The 16,564-nt window shown below is 46.8% G+C and overlaps 1 protein-coding gene across 2 annotated transcripts in view; it reads left to right on the forward strand.

Moving 5' to 3' along the window:
• The window catches only part of AMOTL1 (angiomotin like 1), a 101,892-nt gene that overhangs the window by 79,432 nt on the left and 5,896 nt on the right, over window positions 1–16,564 (forward strand). For both annotated transcript variants that reach the window (XM_015411049.1, XM_015411050.1), the window contains 3 exons: window positions 6,438–6,587; window positions 13,721–13,911; window positions 15,133–15,258. In XM_015411049.1, coding sequence (XP_015266535.1) covers window positions 6,438–6,587; window positions 13,721–13,911; window positions 15,133–15,258 — 467 coding nt within the window. The remainder of the gene's footprint in view (window positions 1–6,437; window positions 6,588–13,720; window positions 13,912–15,132; window positions 15,259–16,564) is intronic.

Consider the following 16,564-nt stretch of genomic DNA (forward strand, 5'->3'; position numbering starts at 1 on the left):
CTGTTGAGAATGTCAGAGGCAGGACTCAGGCAAAGCAGCCAGTGGATAGGGAGACCCTCTGAATGACAGATCAGAGAGCGAACTGATTTTGGATCATGTTGGAATGTTCAGGGGAGTCCATGACCAAAACAGAATTATATATACCGGAGGTTTAGATTTATGGATTGCCCAGTCCCTGCTGTTTGCAGGGCTCTGGGCGATATACAATCACGATAAAACATCAAACATAAAATGAGATATTTAAAAAACTTTAAAACAACAATCTAAAAGGTTCAGATGGCAAATTCAAATGATTTCCAATTTTCAGGATGCCGACCACTTCATGGGTGGGGGAGGAAGGACAGAGAGAGAACAGGGAACAGAAGAGGTTGCCAGCCAAGATGGTAACCATAGCTGTCCTTGACCACCAAAAGCCTGGTGGAACATCTCCGCCTTATAGACCCGTGCATCGGGGGCACCTGGGGGGGAGGGAGATTTTTGTGCACACTTGGGGCAATCCCCAGGTGTGCACAAAAATCTAAAAGCACGGAAAAGAGCTGCCCCTACTCATGCGCAGGGAACGCTCTGCAAACTCCCTGACTGCCGCCGCCGCTTGTAGTAGATAACTCACTGAAAATGTCGAGACAGTGTGTGACTGCAATAAAAAAGGCCAATGCTATGCTGGGGATTATTAGGAAGGGTATTGAAAACAGATCAGCCAATATCATAATGCCCCTATATAAATCAATGGTGCGACCTCATTCGGAATACTGTGTGCAGTTCTGGTCACCACACCTTAAAAAGGATATTATAGCTTTGGAAAAAGTGCAGAAAAGGGCAACTCGAATGATAAAAGGGTTGGAACACTTTCCTATTATAGCTTTGGGAAAAGTGCAGAAAAGGGCAACTCGAATGATAAAAGGGTTGGAACACTTCCCCTATGAAGAAAAGTTAAAGTGCTTAGGGCTCTTTAGCTTGGAGAAACGACGACTGAGGGGTGACATGATTGAGGTTTATAAGATTATGCATGGGAAAGAGCAGGTAGAGAAAGAGGTACTTTTCTCCCTTTCTCACAATACAAGAACCCGTGGGCACTCCATGAAATTGCTGAGCGGTCGGGTTAGAACAGATAAAAGGAAGTACTTCTTCACCCAAAGAGTGATTAACACATGGAATTCACTGCCACAGGAAGTGGTGGCAGCTACAAGCATGGACGGCTTCAAAAGGGAATTAGATAAGCATATGGAGCAGAGGTCCATCAGTGGCTATTAGCCACAAGGTATAGCTAGGGGCTCTGGGGCAAGTGATGCTCTGTCTTCTTGGTGCTTGGGGGGGGGGTCAACAGTGGGAGGGCTTCTAATGTCCTGGCCCCACTGGTGGACCTCCTGATGGCACTGGTATTTCTGGCCACTGTGGGATACAGAGTGTTGGACTGGATGGGCCTTTGGCCTGATCGGAGGCCTCTATTTAAGGAAGCACCTTGGCAGAGGCACGAGCCTCTGGCACGAGCCGAAGGGTGAGCTAAAGGGCTCTTTGCCTGTGGCTCTTAGCCTAGGGACTCTTAGACTAGGGGCGCTGTAAGAAGCCCAAAAAGAGCCAGAAAGACAAGGCCCTAGGCTCTTTGTCTTTCCCGTAAAATAATTTGACTTGATAACAAAACCCACATAAATACCAAGGGTTTAAAAGGGGGATTATATTTATTTATTTTAAAAGAATTATGAAGCCAGAATGCCAGCAGGGGGTTGGGGGCTATCCAGTGTTTTGCACGGAGTGTCACATGTATGACTATCTGCCCACTGGGCAGAAGTCTTGGGTGTGTCCTCGGTGCAAGGAGCTCCTGGTTCTCAGGGAACGTGTGTGCTCCCTTGAGGCCAAGGTGGCTGACCTGGAGAAGCAGAGACAGTCAGCTAGGCACACAGAAAAGACTCTCGGGGACTTGTTAGCTTCGTCCCACTCTGGATCTGGCAGCCCCGCTGCTGTCAGGGAGCATGAGGGTCTAGGGGAAACAGGGCACCATGCTGAGGATAAGGGGAATGTGCCCTCAGAAGGGACCTCTTCCCCAGCTGGTGAGCGGCTCTCCTTTTGCACCAAGGAACCATCCCTGAGCAGGGTGGGAGGGGGGCTCTTGGTAGTGGGTGATTCGATCCTTAGGCAGGTAGACAGCTGGGTGGCGAACCCGCGTACTGACCGTATGGTGACTTGCCTGCCTGGTGCGAAGGTAGCGGACATTACGCGTGTTTTAGATAGGCTGGTAGATAGTGCTGGGGAGGAGCCAGTGGTCGTGGTGCATGTCGGCACCAACGATGTGGGGAAATGCAGTCGTGAGGTCCTGGAGGAGAAATTTAGGCTGCTGGGCAGGAAACTTAGGTCCAGGACCTCCAAGGTAGCCTTCTCAGAAGTGTTACCTGTTCCACGCGCAGGGCCGGAGAGACAGGCAGAGATCAGGAGTCTCAATGCGTGGATGAGACGATGGTGTAGGGGGGAAGGGTTCAGGTTTGTTAGGCACTGGGATACTTTTTGGAACAAGAGGGAGCTGTACAGGCGAGACGGTCTCCACTTGTCCCGAGAAGGAACCAGGCTGCTGGCACTTAAAATCAAAAAGGTGGCAGAGCAGCTTTTAAACTGAATATTGGGGGAAAGCCGACAGGAGATGAAAAGTCTCTGGTTCGGGTTGGCTCATCTGAGAGAGGTGAGGGGGTACCGGTTGCTTTTCTACAGGGAGGTGGATTGAAATTGTCCACAGAGGCCATGGCTGGTGACATGGACTGCCGGACAACGACTCGAGATAGCAAGAGGAAGGATGCAGGCTTAACTTGTAAGGGAAATTACAGCTGTTTCTATACAAATGCTAGAAGTGTCCGAGGTAAAATCGGGGAGTTGGAGTGCTTGGTGTCGGAGGGAAAAATAGACATTGTGGGTATTTCTGAAACTTGGTGGGATGAGGAAAATCAGTGGGACACAGTGATTCCCGGTTATATATTATATCGGAAGGATAGGGGGGGAAGGGTTGGAGGTGGGGTAGCTCTGTATGTCAGAGAGGGTATAAAGTCTAGAAAGATTGAGAGGCTAAGTGAATTGGATTCGCTTCTGGAAGTTCTATGGGTTGAAATAGGGGGGCCAAAAGGAAACTTAACACTGGGAGTTTGTTATCGCCCACCAGATCAAAAGATAGAGGAGGATTATAAAATGATGAATGCCTTAAAGATAGCAACTAGACAAAAACACTGTGTAATAATAGGTGATTTTAACTACCCACACATTGATTGGGTCAATATGTGTTCTAGTCGGGAAAAAGAGATTGAGTTTCTAGACACTCTAAATGACTGTGCTATGGAGCAGATGGTCACGGAACCTACCAGGGGAGAGGCGATCCTTGATTTGGTCCTAAGTAACACTCAAGACCTGGTGAGAGATGTAAAAGTGATTGCACCGCTTGGAAACAGTGATCATAATGTTGTTGAGTTCATCATTTGTACAAATAGAGAATTGGCCAAAAAGACTCACACAACCATTTTTAACTTTAAAAGGGGTAATTTCTCTGATATGAGGGGACACGTGGGGAGGAAACTGAAAGGAAAAGTAGAAAGGGTCAAAACAATTGGGGAAGCTTGGGATCTATTTAAAACTACGATCCTAGAAGCTCAAAAAATATATATTCCGCAGGTTAGGAAAGGCACAAACAGGTATAGGAAAAAGCCTGCATGGTTAACAAACAGAGTAATGGAGGCTGTAAAAAGTAAAAAGAATTCCTTTAAGCAGTGGAAAGCTAGTCACAGTGAGGCTGATAAAACGGAACACAGGCTATGGCAAATAAAATGCAAGTCTGAGGTCAGGCAGGCAAAAAGGGAATATGAGGAGCATATAGCAAAAAACGTAAAAACCAACAATAAAACTTTCTTCAAATACATTAGAAACAGGAAACCAGCCAGGGAGGCAGTGGGGCCCTTGGACGACCAAGGGGTAAAAGGAGTATTGAAGGATGATAGGGAAATGGCTGAGAAGCTAAATGCATTTTTTGCCTCCGTCTTCACTGTGGAAGATGAGAAGTGCTTGCCCACTCCAGAACCACTGATTTCAGGAGGGGTGTTGGAAGACCTGAGTCAGATTGAGGTGATGAGAGAGGAGGTCCTAAAACTGATAGACAACTTAAAAACTGATAAATCACCAGGCCCAGATGGCATACATCCGAGAGTTCTGAAAGAACTCAAATGTGAACTTGTAGATCTCCTGACAAAGATATGTAATCTTTCCTTAAAATCTGCCTCCATTCCTGAGGATTGGAAGGTAGCTAATGTCACTCCCATCTTTAAAAAGGGTTCCAGAGGAGATCCGGGAAATTACAGGCCAGTCAGTCTGACGTCGATACCGGGTAAATTGGTGGAAACCATTATTAAGGAAAGAATTAGTAGGCACATAGATGAACAAAACCTATTGAGGCAGACTCAACATGGGTTCTGTAAGGGAAGATCTTGTCTCACTAACCTGTTAGTGTTCTTTGAGGGGGTGAACAAACATGTGGACAAGGGGGATCCAATAGATATTATTTACCTTGACTTCCAGAAAGCTTTTGATAAAGTTCCTCATCAAAGGCTCCTAAGTAAGCTCAAAAATCATGGGATAGAAGGACAAGTCCTTTTATGGATCAAAAACTGGCTAGTTCATAGAAAACAGAGAGTGAGTGTAGGTGGGCAATTTTCTCAGTGGAGGGTGGTAAGCAGTGGGGTACCGCAGGGATCAGTACTTGGTCCACTGCTTTTTAACTTGTTCATTAATGATTTGGAGATGGGAGTAAGCAGTGAAGTGGCTAAATTTGCGGATGATACAAAGTTGTTCGGGGTGGTGAAAACCAGTGAGGATTGTGAGGCACTCCAAAGGGATCTGTCAATTTTGGGCGAGTGGGCGTCAACATGGCAAATGGGGTTCAATGTGGCCAAGTGCAAGGTGATGCACATTGGAGCCAAAAATCCTAACTATAAATACACGTTGATGGGGTCTGAACTGGCAGAGACTGATCAAGAGAGAGATCTTGGAGTTGTAGTGGATAACTCACTGAAAATGTCGAGACAGTGTGTGACTGCAATAAAGAAGGCCAATGCTATGCTGGGGATTATTAGGAAGGGTATTGTAAACAGATCAGCCAATATCATAATGCCGCTATATAAATCAATGGTGCGACCTCATTTGGAATACTGTGTGCAGTTCTGGTCACCACACCTTAAAAAGGATATTATAGCTTTGGAAAAAGTGCAGAAAAGGGCAACTCGAATGATAAAAGGGTTGGAACACTTTCCCTATGAGGAACGGTTAAGGCGCTTAGGGCTCTTTAGCTTGGAGAAACGACGACTGAGGGGTGACATGATTGAGGTTTATAAGATTATGCATGGGAAAGAGCAGGTAGAGAAAGAGGTACTTTTCTCCCTTTCTCACAATACAAGAACTCGTGGGCACTCAATGAAATTGCTGAGCGGTCAGGTTAGAATGGATAAAAGGAAGTACTTCTTCACCCAAAGAGTGATTAACACTTGGAATTCACTGCCACAGGAAGGGGTGGTGGCTACAAGCATGGACGGCTTCAAAAGGGAATTAGATAAGCATATGGAACAGAGGTCCATCAGTGGCTATTAGCCACAAGGTATTGATAGGGGCTCTGGGGCAAGTGATGCTTGGTGCTTGGGGGGGGGTCAACAGTGGGAGGGCTTCAAATGTCCTGGCCCCACTGGTGGACCTCCTGATGGCACTGGTATTTCTGGCCACTGTGTGATACAGAATGTTGGACTGGATGGGCCTTTGGCCTGATCCAACATTGGTGTCTCTTATGTTCTTATGGTCAACTAGGGGGCTGCCACAGCTCAGTGGGGATTCAAGCCTGGGTTCCCAGATCTTAGTCCAACACTGAAACCCCCACCAGTTTCTGTTGTTTTTACCTCCTTAAGGAGCTCGACTCCTGCGCCCTGAAACTTAGACAAATAGCCTCTTCAGCAGAGTGCTGAAAACTCAGACTGTTAATCTTAAACTTTCTATTAATCTTAAAGCCAAACTACGCAATACACTTTTGGGTGCAGGTTGGGGACTTGCTTTCCCAGCAGCCACACAGCAACTGTGAGGGAAATGTCATTTTTAAAATTGGTGGGAGGCTGATTCAGCTCGGAACTGACACTGCAGGTCGAAGCCGATTTGGGCATCTGCCAATTCCCCCCCCCCCATTTATTTTATTTGTTTATTTCAAAACAAACAAGCAAACAGAACCGGGGGGGGGGCTTAAAAGTCCAGCAATTCAATCAGATTTTTTTAGAAAGAAAGAAAGATATAACAACAGTGTTTGTGGCTTCTGGAGTTCTGGCCCTGCTGGTGGACCTCCTGATGGCACCTGGGTTTTGGCCACTGAGTGACACAGAGTGTTGGACTGGATGGGCCATTGGACTGATCCAACATGGCTTCTCTTATGTTCTTATGTCCAGTTGCGGAAGAAGCAAGTGCAAGTGGAGAAGGTAGAGAAGCTTCAGCAGGCGTTGGCTCAGCTTCAGGCCACCTACGAGAAACGAGAGCAACTGGAGCGCCGTTTGCGCACGAGGCTGGAGAAGGAGCTGGAATCTCTGCGGATGCAGCAGGTGAGAGGAATCCCGGGCCTCCTGGGACAATGTTGTCATTGGGGTTTTCCCACCAGAGGATCTTTGAAGCTGCCCATTCAGACTGCTGTGATCCTTGTCAGGGGTTGCTCAAGTTGCAGCTCTGTGCTGTCATGTTGTTGACTGCTTCTGCATGCACAAAAAAATCTTCTTGCATAGAAATGACAAAAAGACCAAAACGTTCTGCATTTGGCCACCAACCCAGGAAGCTTGTAGAATGTTTTGAGCTAGTGTGGCGATGCTGTTAGGAAATAATTTTAAGATGCTGAAGTCTGATGGGGCCCATCTTTAGATGGCAATATAGGCATCCAGTGTATGCTTGGGGTCCCCAGCTAAGCCGTGTGAGCTGGATTTCCCATCCAAAGTCAGGCACCACGGGACATATCAGGCGCTGTTATTTTCTACAACAGCTGTAAAAGCCATTTGGGCCAAGACTGTCTTTAAAACCAGACAGTTTCTGCTATACTAAAAATTGTTGTTGGACTCGCAGGGGTTAGCAACTGCTCCATTCTTGCAAACCTCGGCGAGGTAATAGCATTCGTAGATCCTGTTATAGTGCCAAATTGCTGGGGTTTTGAGGAGCAACCGATCTGGCGTTCCCCCCCAGAATAAAACCTTATAGTCCATGCTAGGAGTCCCCAGGGACACTCATTTAGTTCTTTTTAAGAACCAAAACTTGAGTGCTCCAATTCTACCTGTGTTTGTTCAGTTATTGGGTTAGACTTATCCAGGGGTCGTTTCGTAGAAAAAGAGCTAGGGGAACTCATTAGCATAACTCATTAGCATATGCCACACACCCTGACATCACTGGAAGTGTGTCATGAGGCCAAACCCCCTGACATCACCGGAAGTGTGTCATAAGGCCCCCAACGGTCCCGGCCGCGGCTTCCAGCCTTGCAGCTCCCCGCGAAGGCCCTCCCTGGCCCCAGGCAGGCAGGGGGGGGGAGAGGCAGGGAGGAAGCAACTTACCCTCCCTCTTATCCTGCCTCCTCCTGGCTGAATGAGGGCTGGAAGCCGGGCGGCCGGAAGCCGGGGGCGGGGCTTCGTCATGCGCCCCGCCCCCCGTACCTCACCCGGGGGAACTGCGATCCCCCGCGATCCCCCCTGAAATGACCTCTGGACTTATCCATAAGCACATAGGAGTCTGGGCAGTGCCTCAGTGGGAAACCTGGGTCTCCCTCCTCCTATGTCACCATATACATGTAATAATAAATACACTATTTGGTTGGCTTTTAAAGGCTAATTGAAGAGGTGGCAGTTTTAAAGTAATATTTCTTGGCTGTTAGATTTCTGTTGGATCATTAAAGAGCTTTATTGTCAATTAGATTTATAGAGCATTACTGCATTTGATACAAACTGTCTTGAGAACAGGAAATGTATTGTTATGTAAATGTTTTAAATAAAATAAATCTGCCGTGACTATATTAAAAAAAAAAGCCAGAAGACAGGCTTCCGAGTCTGGTCTTATGCAAGCAGAATTGACACAAATACACCAAAATCAATCACTTGGCTTCAGAAAACGCCTTGTTTGATCCAATTACGGTGCTCTTCTAGGAATTATTTTCTAGCAACCTTGTTCTCAGCTGCCAGACTGGAACTGAGACGATGCCTGGGGGATTTGACGCTGAGAAATCTATAATTTCTGCTAGCGTTAAAGAAGTGCCCAGACGAGCGCTGCTGAATGACGTCACGTTTTTGGGAAACGGTTAGCTTGATCGGTCTAACTTTGCCCTAAGGAGAGCTTTAACTTCACAGCAGATTTATAAATAGCCATTTGCTATTCTAAATGTTTGCTAGCTATCTTTTAACTTAGACACATGCATTTATGGGGGAGGGGATGTACTAGAGAGTATTGATCCGGAGTGAGTGTCCAGAGACCCATGGCTGCTGCGGCTGAGAGTGCCACAATTTCAGTGACGTCCGGTTCCCTTCTGGACTCGGGTGACCTGGCCGTTGTGATTCATGCTACCCTAATCTCAAAGCTGAGTTTCTGCCACATATTGTGTACTTGGGGTTGGCTTTGAAGACAACCTAGAAAGCTTAAATTGGCCCCACTGCTGGACCTCCTGATGGCACTGGTATTTCTGGCCACTGTGTGACACAGAGTGTTGGACTGGATGGGCCTTTGGCCTGATTCAACATTGGCGTCTCTTATGTTCTTATGTTCTTATATTGTAAAATGTGGCTGCCCATCTGTTGGCTAGGGTGAATCACTGTGGGCGCATAATGGCAATGCTGAAACGATGAGTTTCCAAGTTCACACCCATGAACTTGGGTGAGCCCCTTATACTGAACCAGACCACTGGTCCATCAGGGTCAGCACTGTCTACTCAGACAGGCCCCGGGTCTCCTGGAGGCAGAGGTCTTTCGTATCACCCACTGCCTGGTCTAACTGGAGATGCCGGGGATTGAACTTGGAACCTTCTGCCTGCCAAGCCACTGAGGAGATGCTCTAGCACAGCCACAGCCCCTTCCCTACTGCTCAGGTTCTGTTCACAGTTCTTTTAAATTGTTTAATGGTTTGGGATGTGCATATCTGGCGGACCATCTTGTCCAGTATGATTCAGGCATTCTCATGCATCTTTCTGATGGGCTTGTCTTCTTGTGCTTTCTGTTCTCTATGAGAAAATGAGCCTTTTCAGTTATTGGCACATTGGCTCCATTTTCCTTCTGTCATCTCTTAATGAGTGCTGTTTCCCCAGCTTTGTTTTCCTGCTGCAGCACTGGAGAGCTTTTTTGAGAGGTTTTTTTTTTAATCGCTATAGCACTATAATAATCTGTCACTGTAACAGCTGTGCTAAAATTGGAAATGGCTAACTAGCAATCAATGTTCCCTCTAAGCTTTGGAGTCTTGTGAGCAAAAATTCTACTTTGTGAGCTACTGGCATTAAACCTGTGAGCGAGCGATTCGGCTATTGCATAAATTAGTTTGCTCTGGAGCCCTCCTTCCTGAGCTAAGACAAAAATGTGTGAGCCGGAGGCTAAAAAACGGTGAGCCGGCTCACACTAACTCAGCTTAGAGGGAACATTGCTAGCAATAGATTGTTAGATCCATGTAGTGTGTTATGGCCATTTAGTTCTTTCCGGTTATGGTGTGCATGCATAAGGAAAAGAAGAAAGGGGGGGGGCAAACAGGTAGACATGGCACCTGTGTCGACCACATCCTCGAGAACAAATCTGAAATCACTGCAGGTCACATGTGGAAGGAAGGTAAAAATTGGGGGAAATGACAGGAAAAAGAGTGCAAAAAAACCTCCCAGGGGCCGAAGCTCTGTTGACAGCGCACGTCCCTCTGCACTGGCAGGGGCAATGAAAGCAATAATTTTTCCTGCGTGGAGAGCAGGCTCGGTTTCAATGGGTGACTGACTCATTCCATTGGTAGTGCAGTTGGCCTTTGGCCAAAGCAAGCCTAGCTGGAGGGACAAGGTGGAGTCTGACTTATTTTGCCGTGGGGCTCTTTTTGTAGCAGGAACTCCTTTGCATATTAGGCCACACCCCCTAATGTAGCCAATCCTCCAAAAGCTTACAGAGCTCTTCTTACAGGAGCTACTGTAAGCTCTTGGAGGATTGGCTACATTAGGGGTGTGTCGCTTAATATGCAAATGAGTACCTGCTACAAAAAGAGCCCTGAATGGAGTGCTTGAGAGATGATGCACCTGGTCTTGGACTTATGAACACACACACGCACTCCGGGGAAGCGAATTCTGAGATGTCTGTTTAAATGCCACTCTACTTAACGTACTGCCAGCTTTTCAGCAGGCATTTCTCTGTAAGATGGAAATAACTTCCCTGTGTGCTGCCTGTTTCTCTTGCTTCCTAGGCTATACATACCTATGTTCTCCCTTCCCTTCCTTGGGAAATTGGCTCCAGGAAAGACTGATCTGTGCATGCTGAAAATGATCCAGGCTTGACAGATGTGCTGTCGAGTCCTCCAGAGGAGGGTTGTCTTTTTAGAAGGATAAATTGATGTTGAACCAAGACTTCTGCAGTACATTCTGGCAAATGGACACATTGGGTCAGTTCCAACCAGCTTTTCCAATAGTGAAAAGGGGAGGTGGGAGGGACTAGCAAAAAAGCTACGCTGGGGATCATAGGTCCGGCATGGAGAAAAGCCACATGGGATGGAGGCTGTAGTACGGAGGGGAATCAGATGTGATCGAGTGAAGAAGCTGGCTGGATCTGACCCATTGTGCTGGCCACATCAGATTCTCAGAGAGAGAGACCTGTAGTGAATGGTTCATTAAGCTGTCCCTGGATGTTTAGGTAATCTGTGATTAAAATCATGTTACCCAGAACTGAGTATGAGCAGGGCTTTTTTTTTTCTTGGGGGAACGCGCCAGAACAACATTCCGGAACCTCCTCAACAAGATTCTTTTTGCTCTTCCAGTTTTGGCGACTCGCATGGTGGGCGTGCTCCCTCGGAGCTCTGTTGGGGGCATCCCGTGACGCGGCGGATGGGGGGGGCGGTTGATCTGGACCCTCCCAGAGTCCTTGTAGGGGACTCCCAACCAGGGGTGCAAGGGGTGCGTCTCCCGAGGCTGCGGCCAAGGGATCGAGGCTCCCCTTTGCCCCGATAGGTCCTGCCATCGCAGCACCATTATGGCTTCAAGAGGCGTACACCAGGCGAGCGAACAAGTGATCAAGCGAAACTACAAAGTTTTTCCTACCTCTGCAGCCAGCATGGAATGAAGCGTGAGTGAAATCTCTCTTTGACTGGTTGCGGTTAAGTGTCTTTCCGAAGCCCTGATCTGTAATGACGCAGGGGGGAGGGAGTCTGCCCCCCCCACAACTTTAAACGAACTCTTTAATCGACAGAAGGGGCTAGAGGCAACGGCAATTCCGGGTTGAATCAAGTAAAGCACAGATCCATTTAAAGCGATTTTATGAATGAACTTTCAGTGACTTTTAAAAACTTTCTCTGAACTGTAAACAATGACTTCTTGGGCAGAAAAGATGGCGACGAGAACGAAGCACTCTCCTGGAACTGTGAGATCAGCACATCCGATTCCTAAACCGGAAACAAATATTGACCTTCCCAATAGGCTGGCTACAGCACTGTGCCCTCTGCTGGATCTGATGACTAACCTCAACAATAACTTTGAAGCTCTCCAAAAACAGTTGAAAGAGACTAATATAAAAACAGAGGAGACGGCAAAAGCAGTGAAAACGGTTGAAGCGAAGTCAAAAGCAGTTCAACAAAGGAGAGAGGATCTCTGACAAAGACCAGCTTTTATGACTCCAAATCGAAAAATCAACTTATGCTCTGAGATTTCAAGGTGTTCCTGAACAGAGAGGTGAGAATCTAAAGGAAATCTTAAGTGAAGCGTTGGCCCCGACGACAGGTTTAACAGCGGATGTACTACAAAGTGATATGGATATGGTCTATCGGAAATATCCACAATTTATTAAGAAAAAAAACTGCCTGGGGAAATAATGGTGAGATTCTCAACGAGATTTATAAGAGATGTGGTGCTCAAGGCCACAAACTCTAAAAATCAAAGACAAAGAAATTAGAGTCTTAAAAGACATACCATTTGAAATAAGAAGAGAAAACTGTATAAAAACTTAACTAGCTTTTTGCAGAAAAACTCCACACCATACAAATGGATAATACCTGAGGGACTTGTCTTCAACTCTAAAGACAAAAAAGAAAAGATTGACTCTGTCTTTAAAGCGAAGGCGTTTTTGGAACAGCAACAGAGACCATCGTACGACAAGAGAGCAACAGAGGAAGAAGAATTGAAAGAAGAAGGCAACACATATGGGTCGGAAAGTTCGGGAAGTACGGCGGGCAGTAATCCAGAAGAGGACTCCGAATCAGATAAAGGGGCGGTGGCCCCAAAACACCTGAAGGTCCAATGGAACTTTGATTAAAAGAAGCTCAGAGAAAAGAAACCGAAATAATATAATCTTATAAGATTGAAAGTTAAATTGATTAAACTGATTTAATCATATAAACACCAGTTTGTAAGGAAGCGATAAGAAATAACTCCATTCCATTAACTTTACTATAGAGGGAACTTTGTTTAAGCTAATGACCAATCATTTTGAATGATCCTTATGTAGCTTATATTTTAGTTTAGTGTTGTAGTGTTTGTAGAGTTGTTAGTGTTTGTAACAATAGAAACATAAAAAAATTAAAAAACAAGATTCTTTTTAAAATGCTTAAAAGTTCATGAGGTTTCAGTATACAGACTGAAAACTTAATTTCCCTCTAGAGAGTTCCGCCATCTTTTTTTCACACACACAAAAAAGAAGCCCTGAGTATGAGCACCATTTTGAGATGCTGCGGGAATTGAGTTTAATGAACAAACTGACACACATCACCAAAAAAAATGTTCATCTTTAATATTTTTTTCTCATTCCCTTGCTATAACGAGAACCAAACGATCAATCACATGCACATGAATCTGCCTTATGTATCTGCCTCCTTTGTATGGAGGACTGTTGGTCCATCAAGGCCAGTATTGTCTACACAGGCTGGGAGTGGCTCTCCAGGCCCAGGGTCTCAGGCAGAGGTCTTTCACATCACTAATGTGAGCCAGTTTGCTGTAGTGGTTAGGTGCGCGGACTCTAATCTGGGAGAACCAGGTTTGATTCCCCACTCCTCCACTTGCAGCTGCTGGATGACCTTGGGCAAGCCATAGTTCTGTCAGAGCTGTTCTTGAAAGGGCAGTTCTGGAAAGAGCTCTCTCAGCCCCACCTTCTTACAGGGTGTCTGTTGTGGGGAGGGGAAGGGAAAGGGAGTTTGTAAGCTGCTCTGAGACTCCGAGTGAAGGGCGGGGTATAAATCCAATCTCTTCTTCTTCTTCTAATTACCTGCTCCTTTCAACTGGAGATGCTGGGGACTGAACATGGAGCTTTATGTATTCTAAGCAGATGCTCTACCACTGAGCCATGGCCCCTTCCCACAAAGTGTGTGTGACAAAAGCCGTTCTCCATGGTCTTCATGGATTTGGCAGTTCTCATGTGCAAATCTGAAAAGCTCCGATCGGCACTCATCTCTTACCTCCTTGGATCACGCCTGTTTCTGAAGAATGCATGAACTCTCCGGGTGAGTAAGTTGGTTCTGGATGGTCTTCCGTTAATTGTGTCTTCCCTTTGCATTTCTCCAGAAGCAAGGCAATTACCAGGCATCCACCCTGCCAGAGTACAACGTGCCCGCCTTAATGGAACTGGTGCGGGAGAAGGAGGAGAAGATCTTGGCTCTGGAAGCTGACATGACCAAGTGGGAGCAGAAGTACTTGGAAGAGAGCACCATCCGGCACTTTGCCATGAATGCCATGGCCACGACAGCCACAGAGAAGTAGGAACTAGAACCGTTGTCTCTGCTTTGCTAGTTTCTAAAAAATTGGGTCTGGGGAGCATCAAGCATTCTGAAGTGGTACCTTTCCACTGCCTGTGTAGACTTACTCTGTGTCCCAATGTCATTATCCCCCATATGTTCCTGCGCAAGATTTCAGAATTCAGGAGATACCCTTCTGACTGTCCCACCCATTAAAGACGCTCATTTTGTGGGTACACGAGAGAGGACCTTTTATGTGGCAGCCCTGCTATTATGGAACACCCTCCTCAAGCCAGTTTGGTGTAGTGGTTAAGAACGCAGACTCTAATCTGGGAGAGCCAGGTTTGATTCCCCACTCCTCCACATGCAGCTGCTGGCGTGACCTTGGGTCAGTCACAAGTTCTCTCAGAGCTGTTCTCTCAGGAGCAGTTCTCAAAAGAGCTCTCTCAGCCCCACCTACCTCACAGGGTGTCTGTTGTGGGGAGGGGATGGGAAAGGAGATTGTAAGCCGCTCTGAGACTCCTTCAGGTAGTGAAAGGTGGAATAGAAATCCAGTCTCTTTTCTTCTGCTCTTCAAGGAGGTGTGCCTGGCCACCTCCTTGTTGATCTCCAGGAGGCAGTTGAAGCCAGTTTTATTTAGGACCCCATTTTGATTGATTTAGCTTTCACTGTTGGCAGTCATGATTGGAGTTTTTAATCTGTGATTTTTATAGGTCTTATAAATATTGGTTTTTGTTGTGTTTTTCATAATGTTTTATTTATATTGTAAGCTGCCTCGAGTTCCACAAGGGAGAAAGGCAGCTAACAAATGTTTTAAAATAGATAAATAAATCTGTGCTCCCTTGCCAACATTAGCCAGTTATATCAAGTTGTGTGTGTTTGTGGGAAGGAATGTAGCATAAAGATGTTAAGGACACAAGGCACACGTCGGTTTGGAAGTTACAGAGAAAGGAACTTAACACAGGGCTACTATGTTGACTCCCATGTTTCTTACCAAAAGCGTGCTTCCACCTTCAGATTCACGTCAGGTGGGTTTGCTCCTTCATTGTCTTTTCCAAGAGCAGTTCCTTATGCTGGGTCAGAGGCTACGTCTAGATTTCCTCCAAGTTTCACAAATCACTTTGTGCGGAGGACTGTTCTCCAGGCTCAGAACTCAAGAACCTTGCTGCGAAGTCCTTTGGGTTATCCTTGACTAATTGAAAAACACCTTTCTTTCTTTCCCTCTTTCCCTTCCATTGCTAGGGACCCTTCAGCCGCTAATCACTCACGGAATGGCAGCTATAGCGAGAGCTCTCTGGAGGTCCGCATGTGGCAGGACGAGGAGGAGATTTTGCAGGCCAACCGGAGGTGCCAGGACATGGAATACACGTAAGGAACAGCTGCTGAATGCCTTCGGTGGGGATTTCTGTGTGGGTTCATAGTGCTTGGCATGCCAGCGTGCTCCCCGTTGAGATGACTTGGCCACACACATTTCCCAAAGTTTTGAGGGAAGGGACAGTTCGAGGGTCAGGCGTTTTGCTTCTCAGCTCTGAAAGCTAATGAGAAGAGGGCAGTTTTACTTACTTAACTGAGGGCTTGGAGGGCTGAAGAAGCTGGGTCTTTATGGGCTTGGAAATGATATGCTTTCTAAGGTACCCATAATCAAGGGATAGATGTACCAGAAAGGTTTAGCGCTCTGTGTATGCCTGAGTGCAGGGGTCCCCCCAGCATGGTGCTCCTGGGCAGGGTGAGCGAGCTCACAGTTTTTCAGCCTCCGGCTCACACATTTTTGTCTTTGCTCAGGAAGGGATGGCTCCAGAGCAAACTAATCTATGCAGCAGCCAAATCGCTCACTCACAACTTTAATGCCGGTAGCTCACAAAGTAGAATTTGACTCCACAGCTTAGAGGGAGCATTGCTCATGGGCACCACAGTGCCTGCTGACGCCATTCCTGGTGCCCACTAAGTGCTTTTTAGAAAGTGGAGCAGCCAAGTGGGGTTCTTGCTCAGTAAGGTTTCTGATTGACCACTGGAGACCTGATTGGGTCTGCAGATTTTTAAAAAAATGTTGCTCTGGAAGCAGCTGCCACCACACACTGTGTGACTGAAGGTAAGCCATTTTGGTGTAGTAGTTAAGAGCACGGACTCTAATCTGGGAGAACCGGGCTTGATTCCCCATTCCTCCTCATGCAGCCAGTTGGGTGACCTTGGGCCAGTCACAGTTCTCTCAGAGCTGTCCTCTCAAGAGCAGTTCTTTCAGAGCTCTCTCAGCCCCACCTACCTCACAGGGTGTCTGTTGTGGGGAGGGCAAGGGAAAGGAGTTTGTAAGCTGCTCTGAGACTCCGAGTGAAGGGAGGGGGTATAAATCCAATCTCTTCTCTTCTTTTTCTTCTTCTCTTTGTGGCTGGCTCCACCTCCCATGGCAGCCATTTTGTGGCAGCCATTTTGTGGCTGTATCCACCACACTGTCAGAATTCAAAAGGTGCCTTCAGGCTCCAAACGTTTGGGGACCCTTACCTTAGTGGTAGTCTGTAGCTCGTGTGGATGAGCCCTGTGACCTGTCTGTCTCCCACCTTGGGGACCATAAAGCATTTTGACCTTAATAGCAGGCTGAAAGTTATTTGAAGGGGGGGTTGGGGGTATCTTTCTTGCCTATCAGTGCTAATCCTTGTTGGCATCAGCCAGTCCTTGGCAC

This window comes from Gekko japonicus, unplaced genomic scaffold (assembly GCF_001447785.1).
Source record: "Gekko japonicus isolate JY-2015 unplaced genomic scaffold, Gekko_japonicus_V1.1 scaffold503, whole genome shotgun sequence".
Taxonomy (NCBI): Eukaryota; Metazoa; Chordata; class Lepidosauria; order Squamata; family Gekkonidae; genus Gekko; species Gekko japonicus.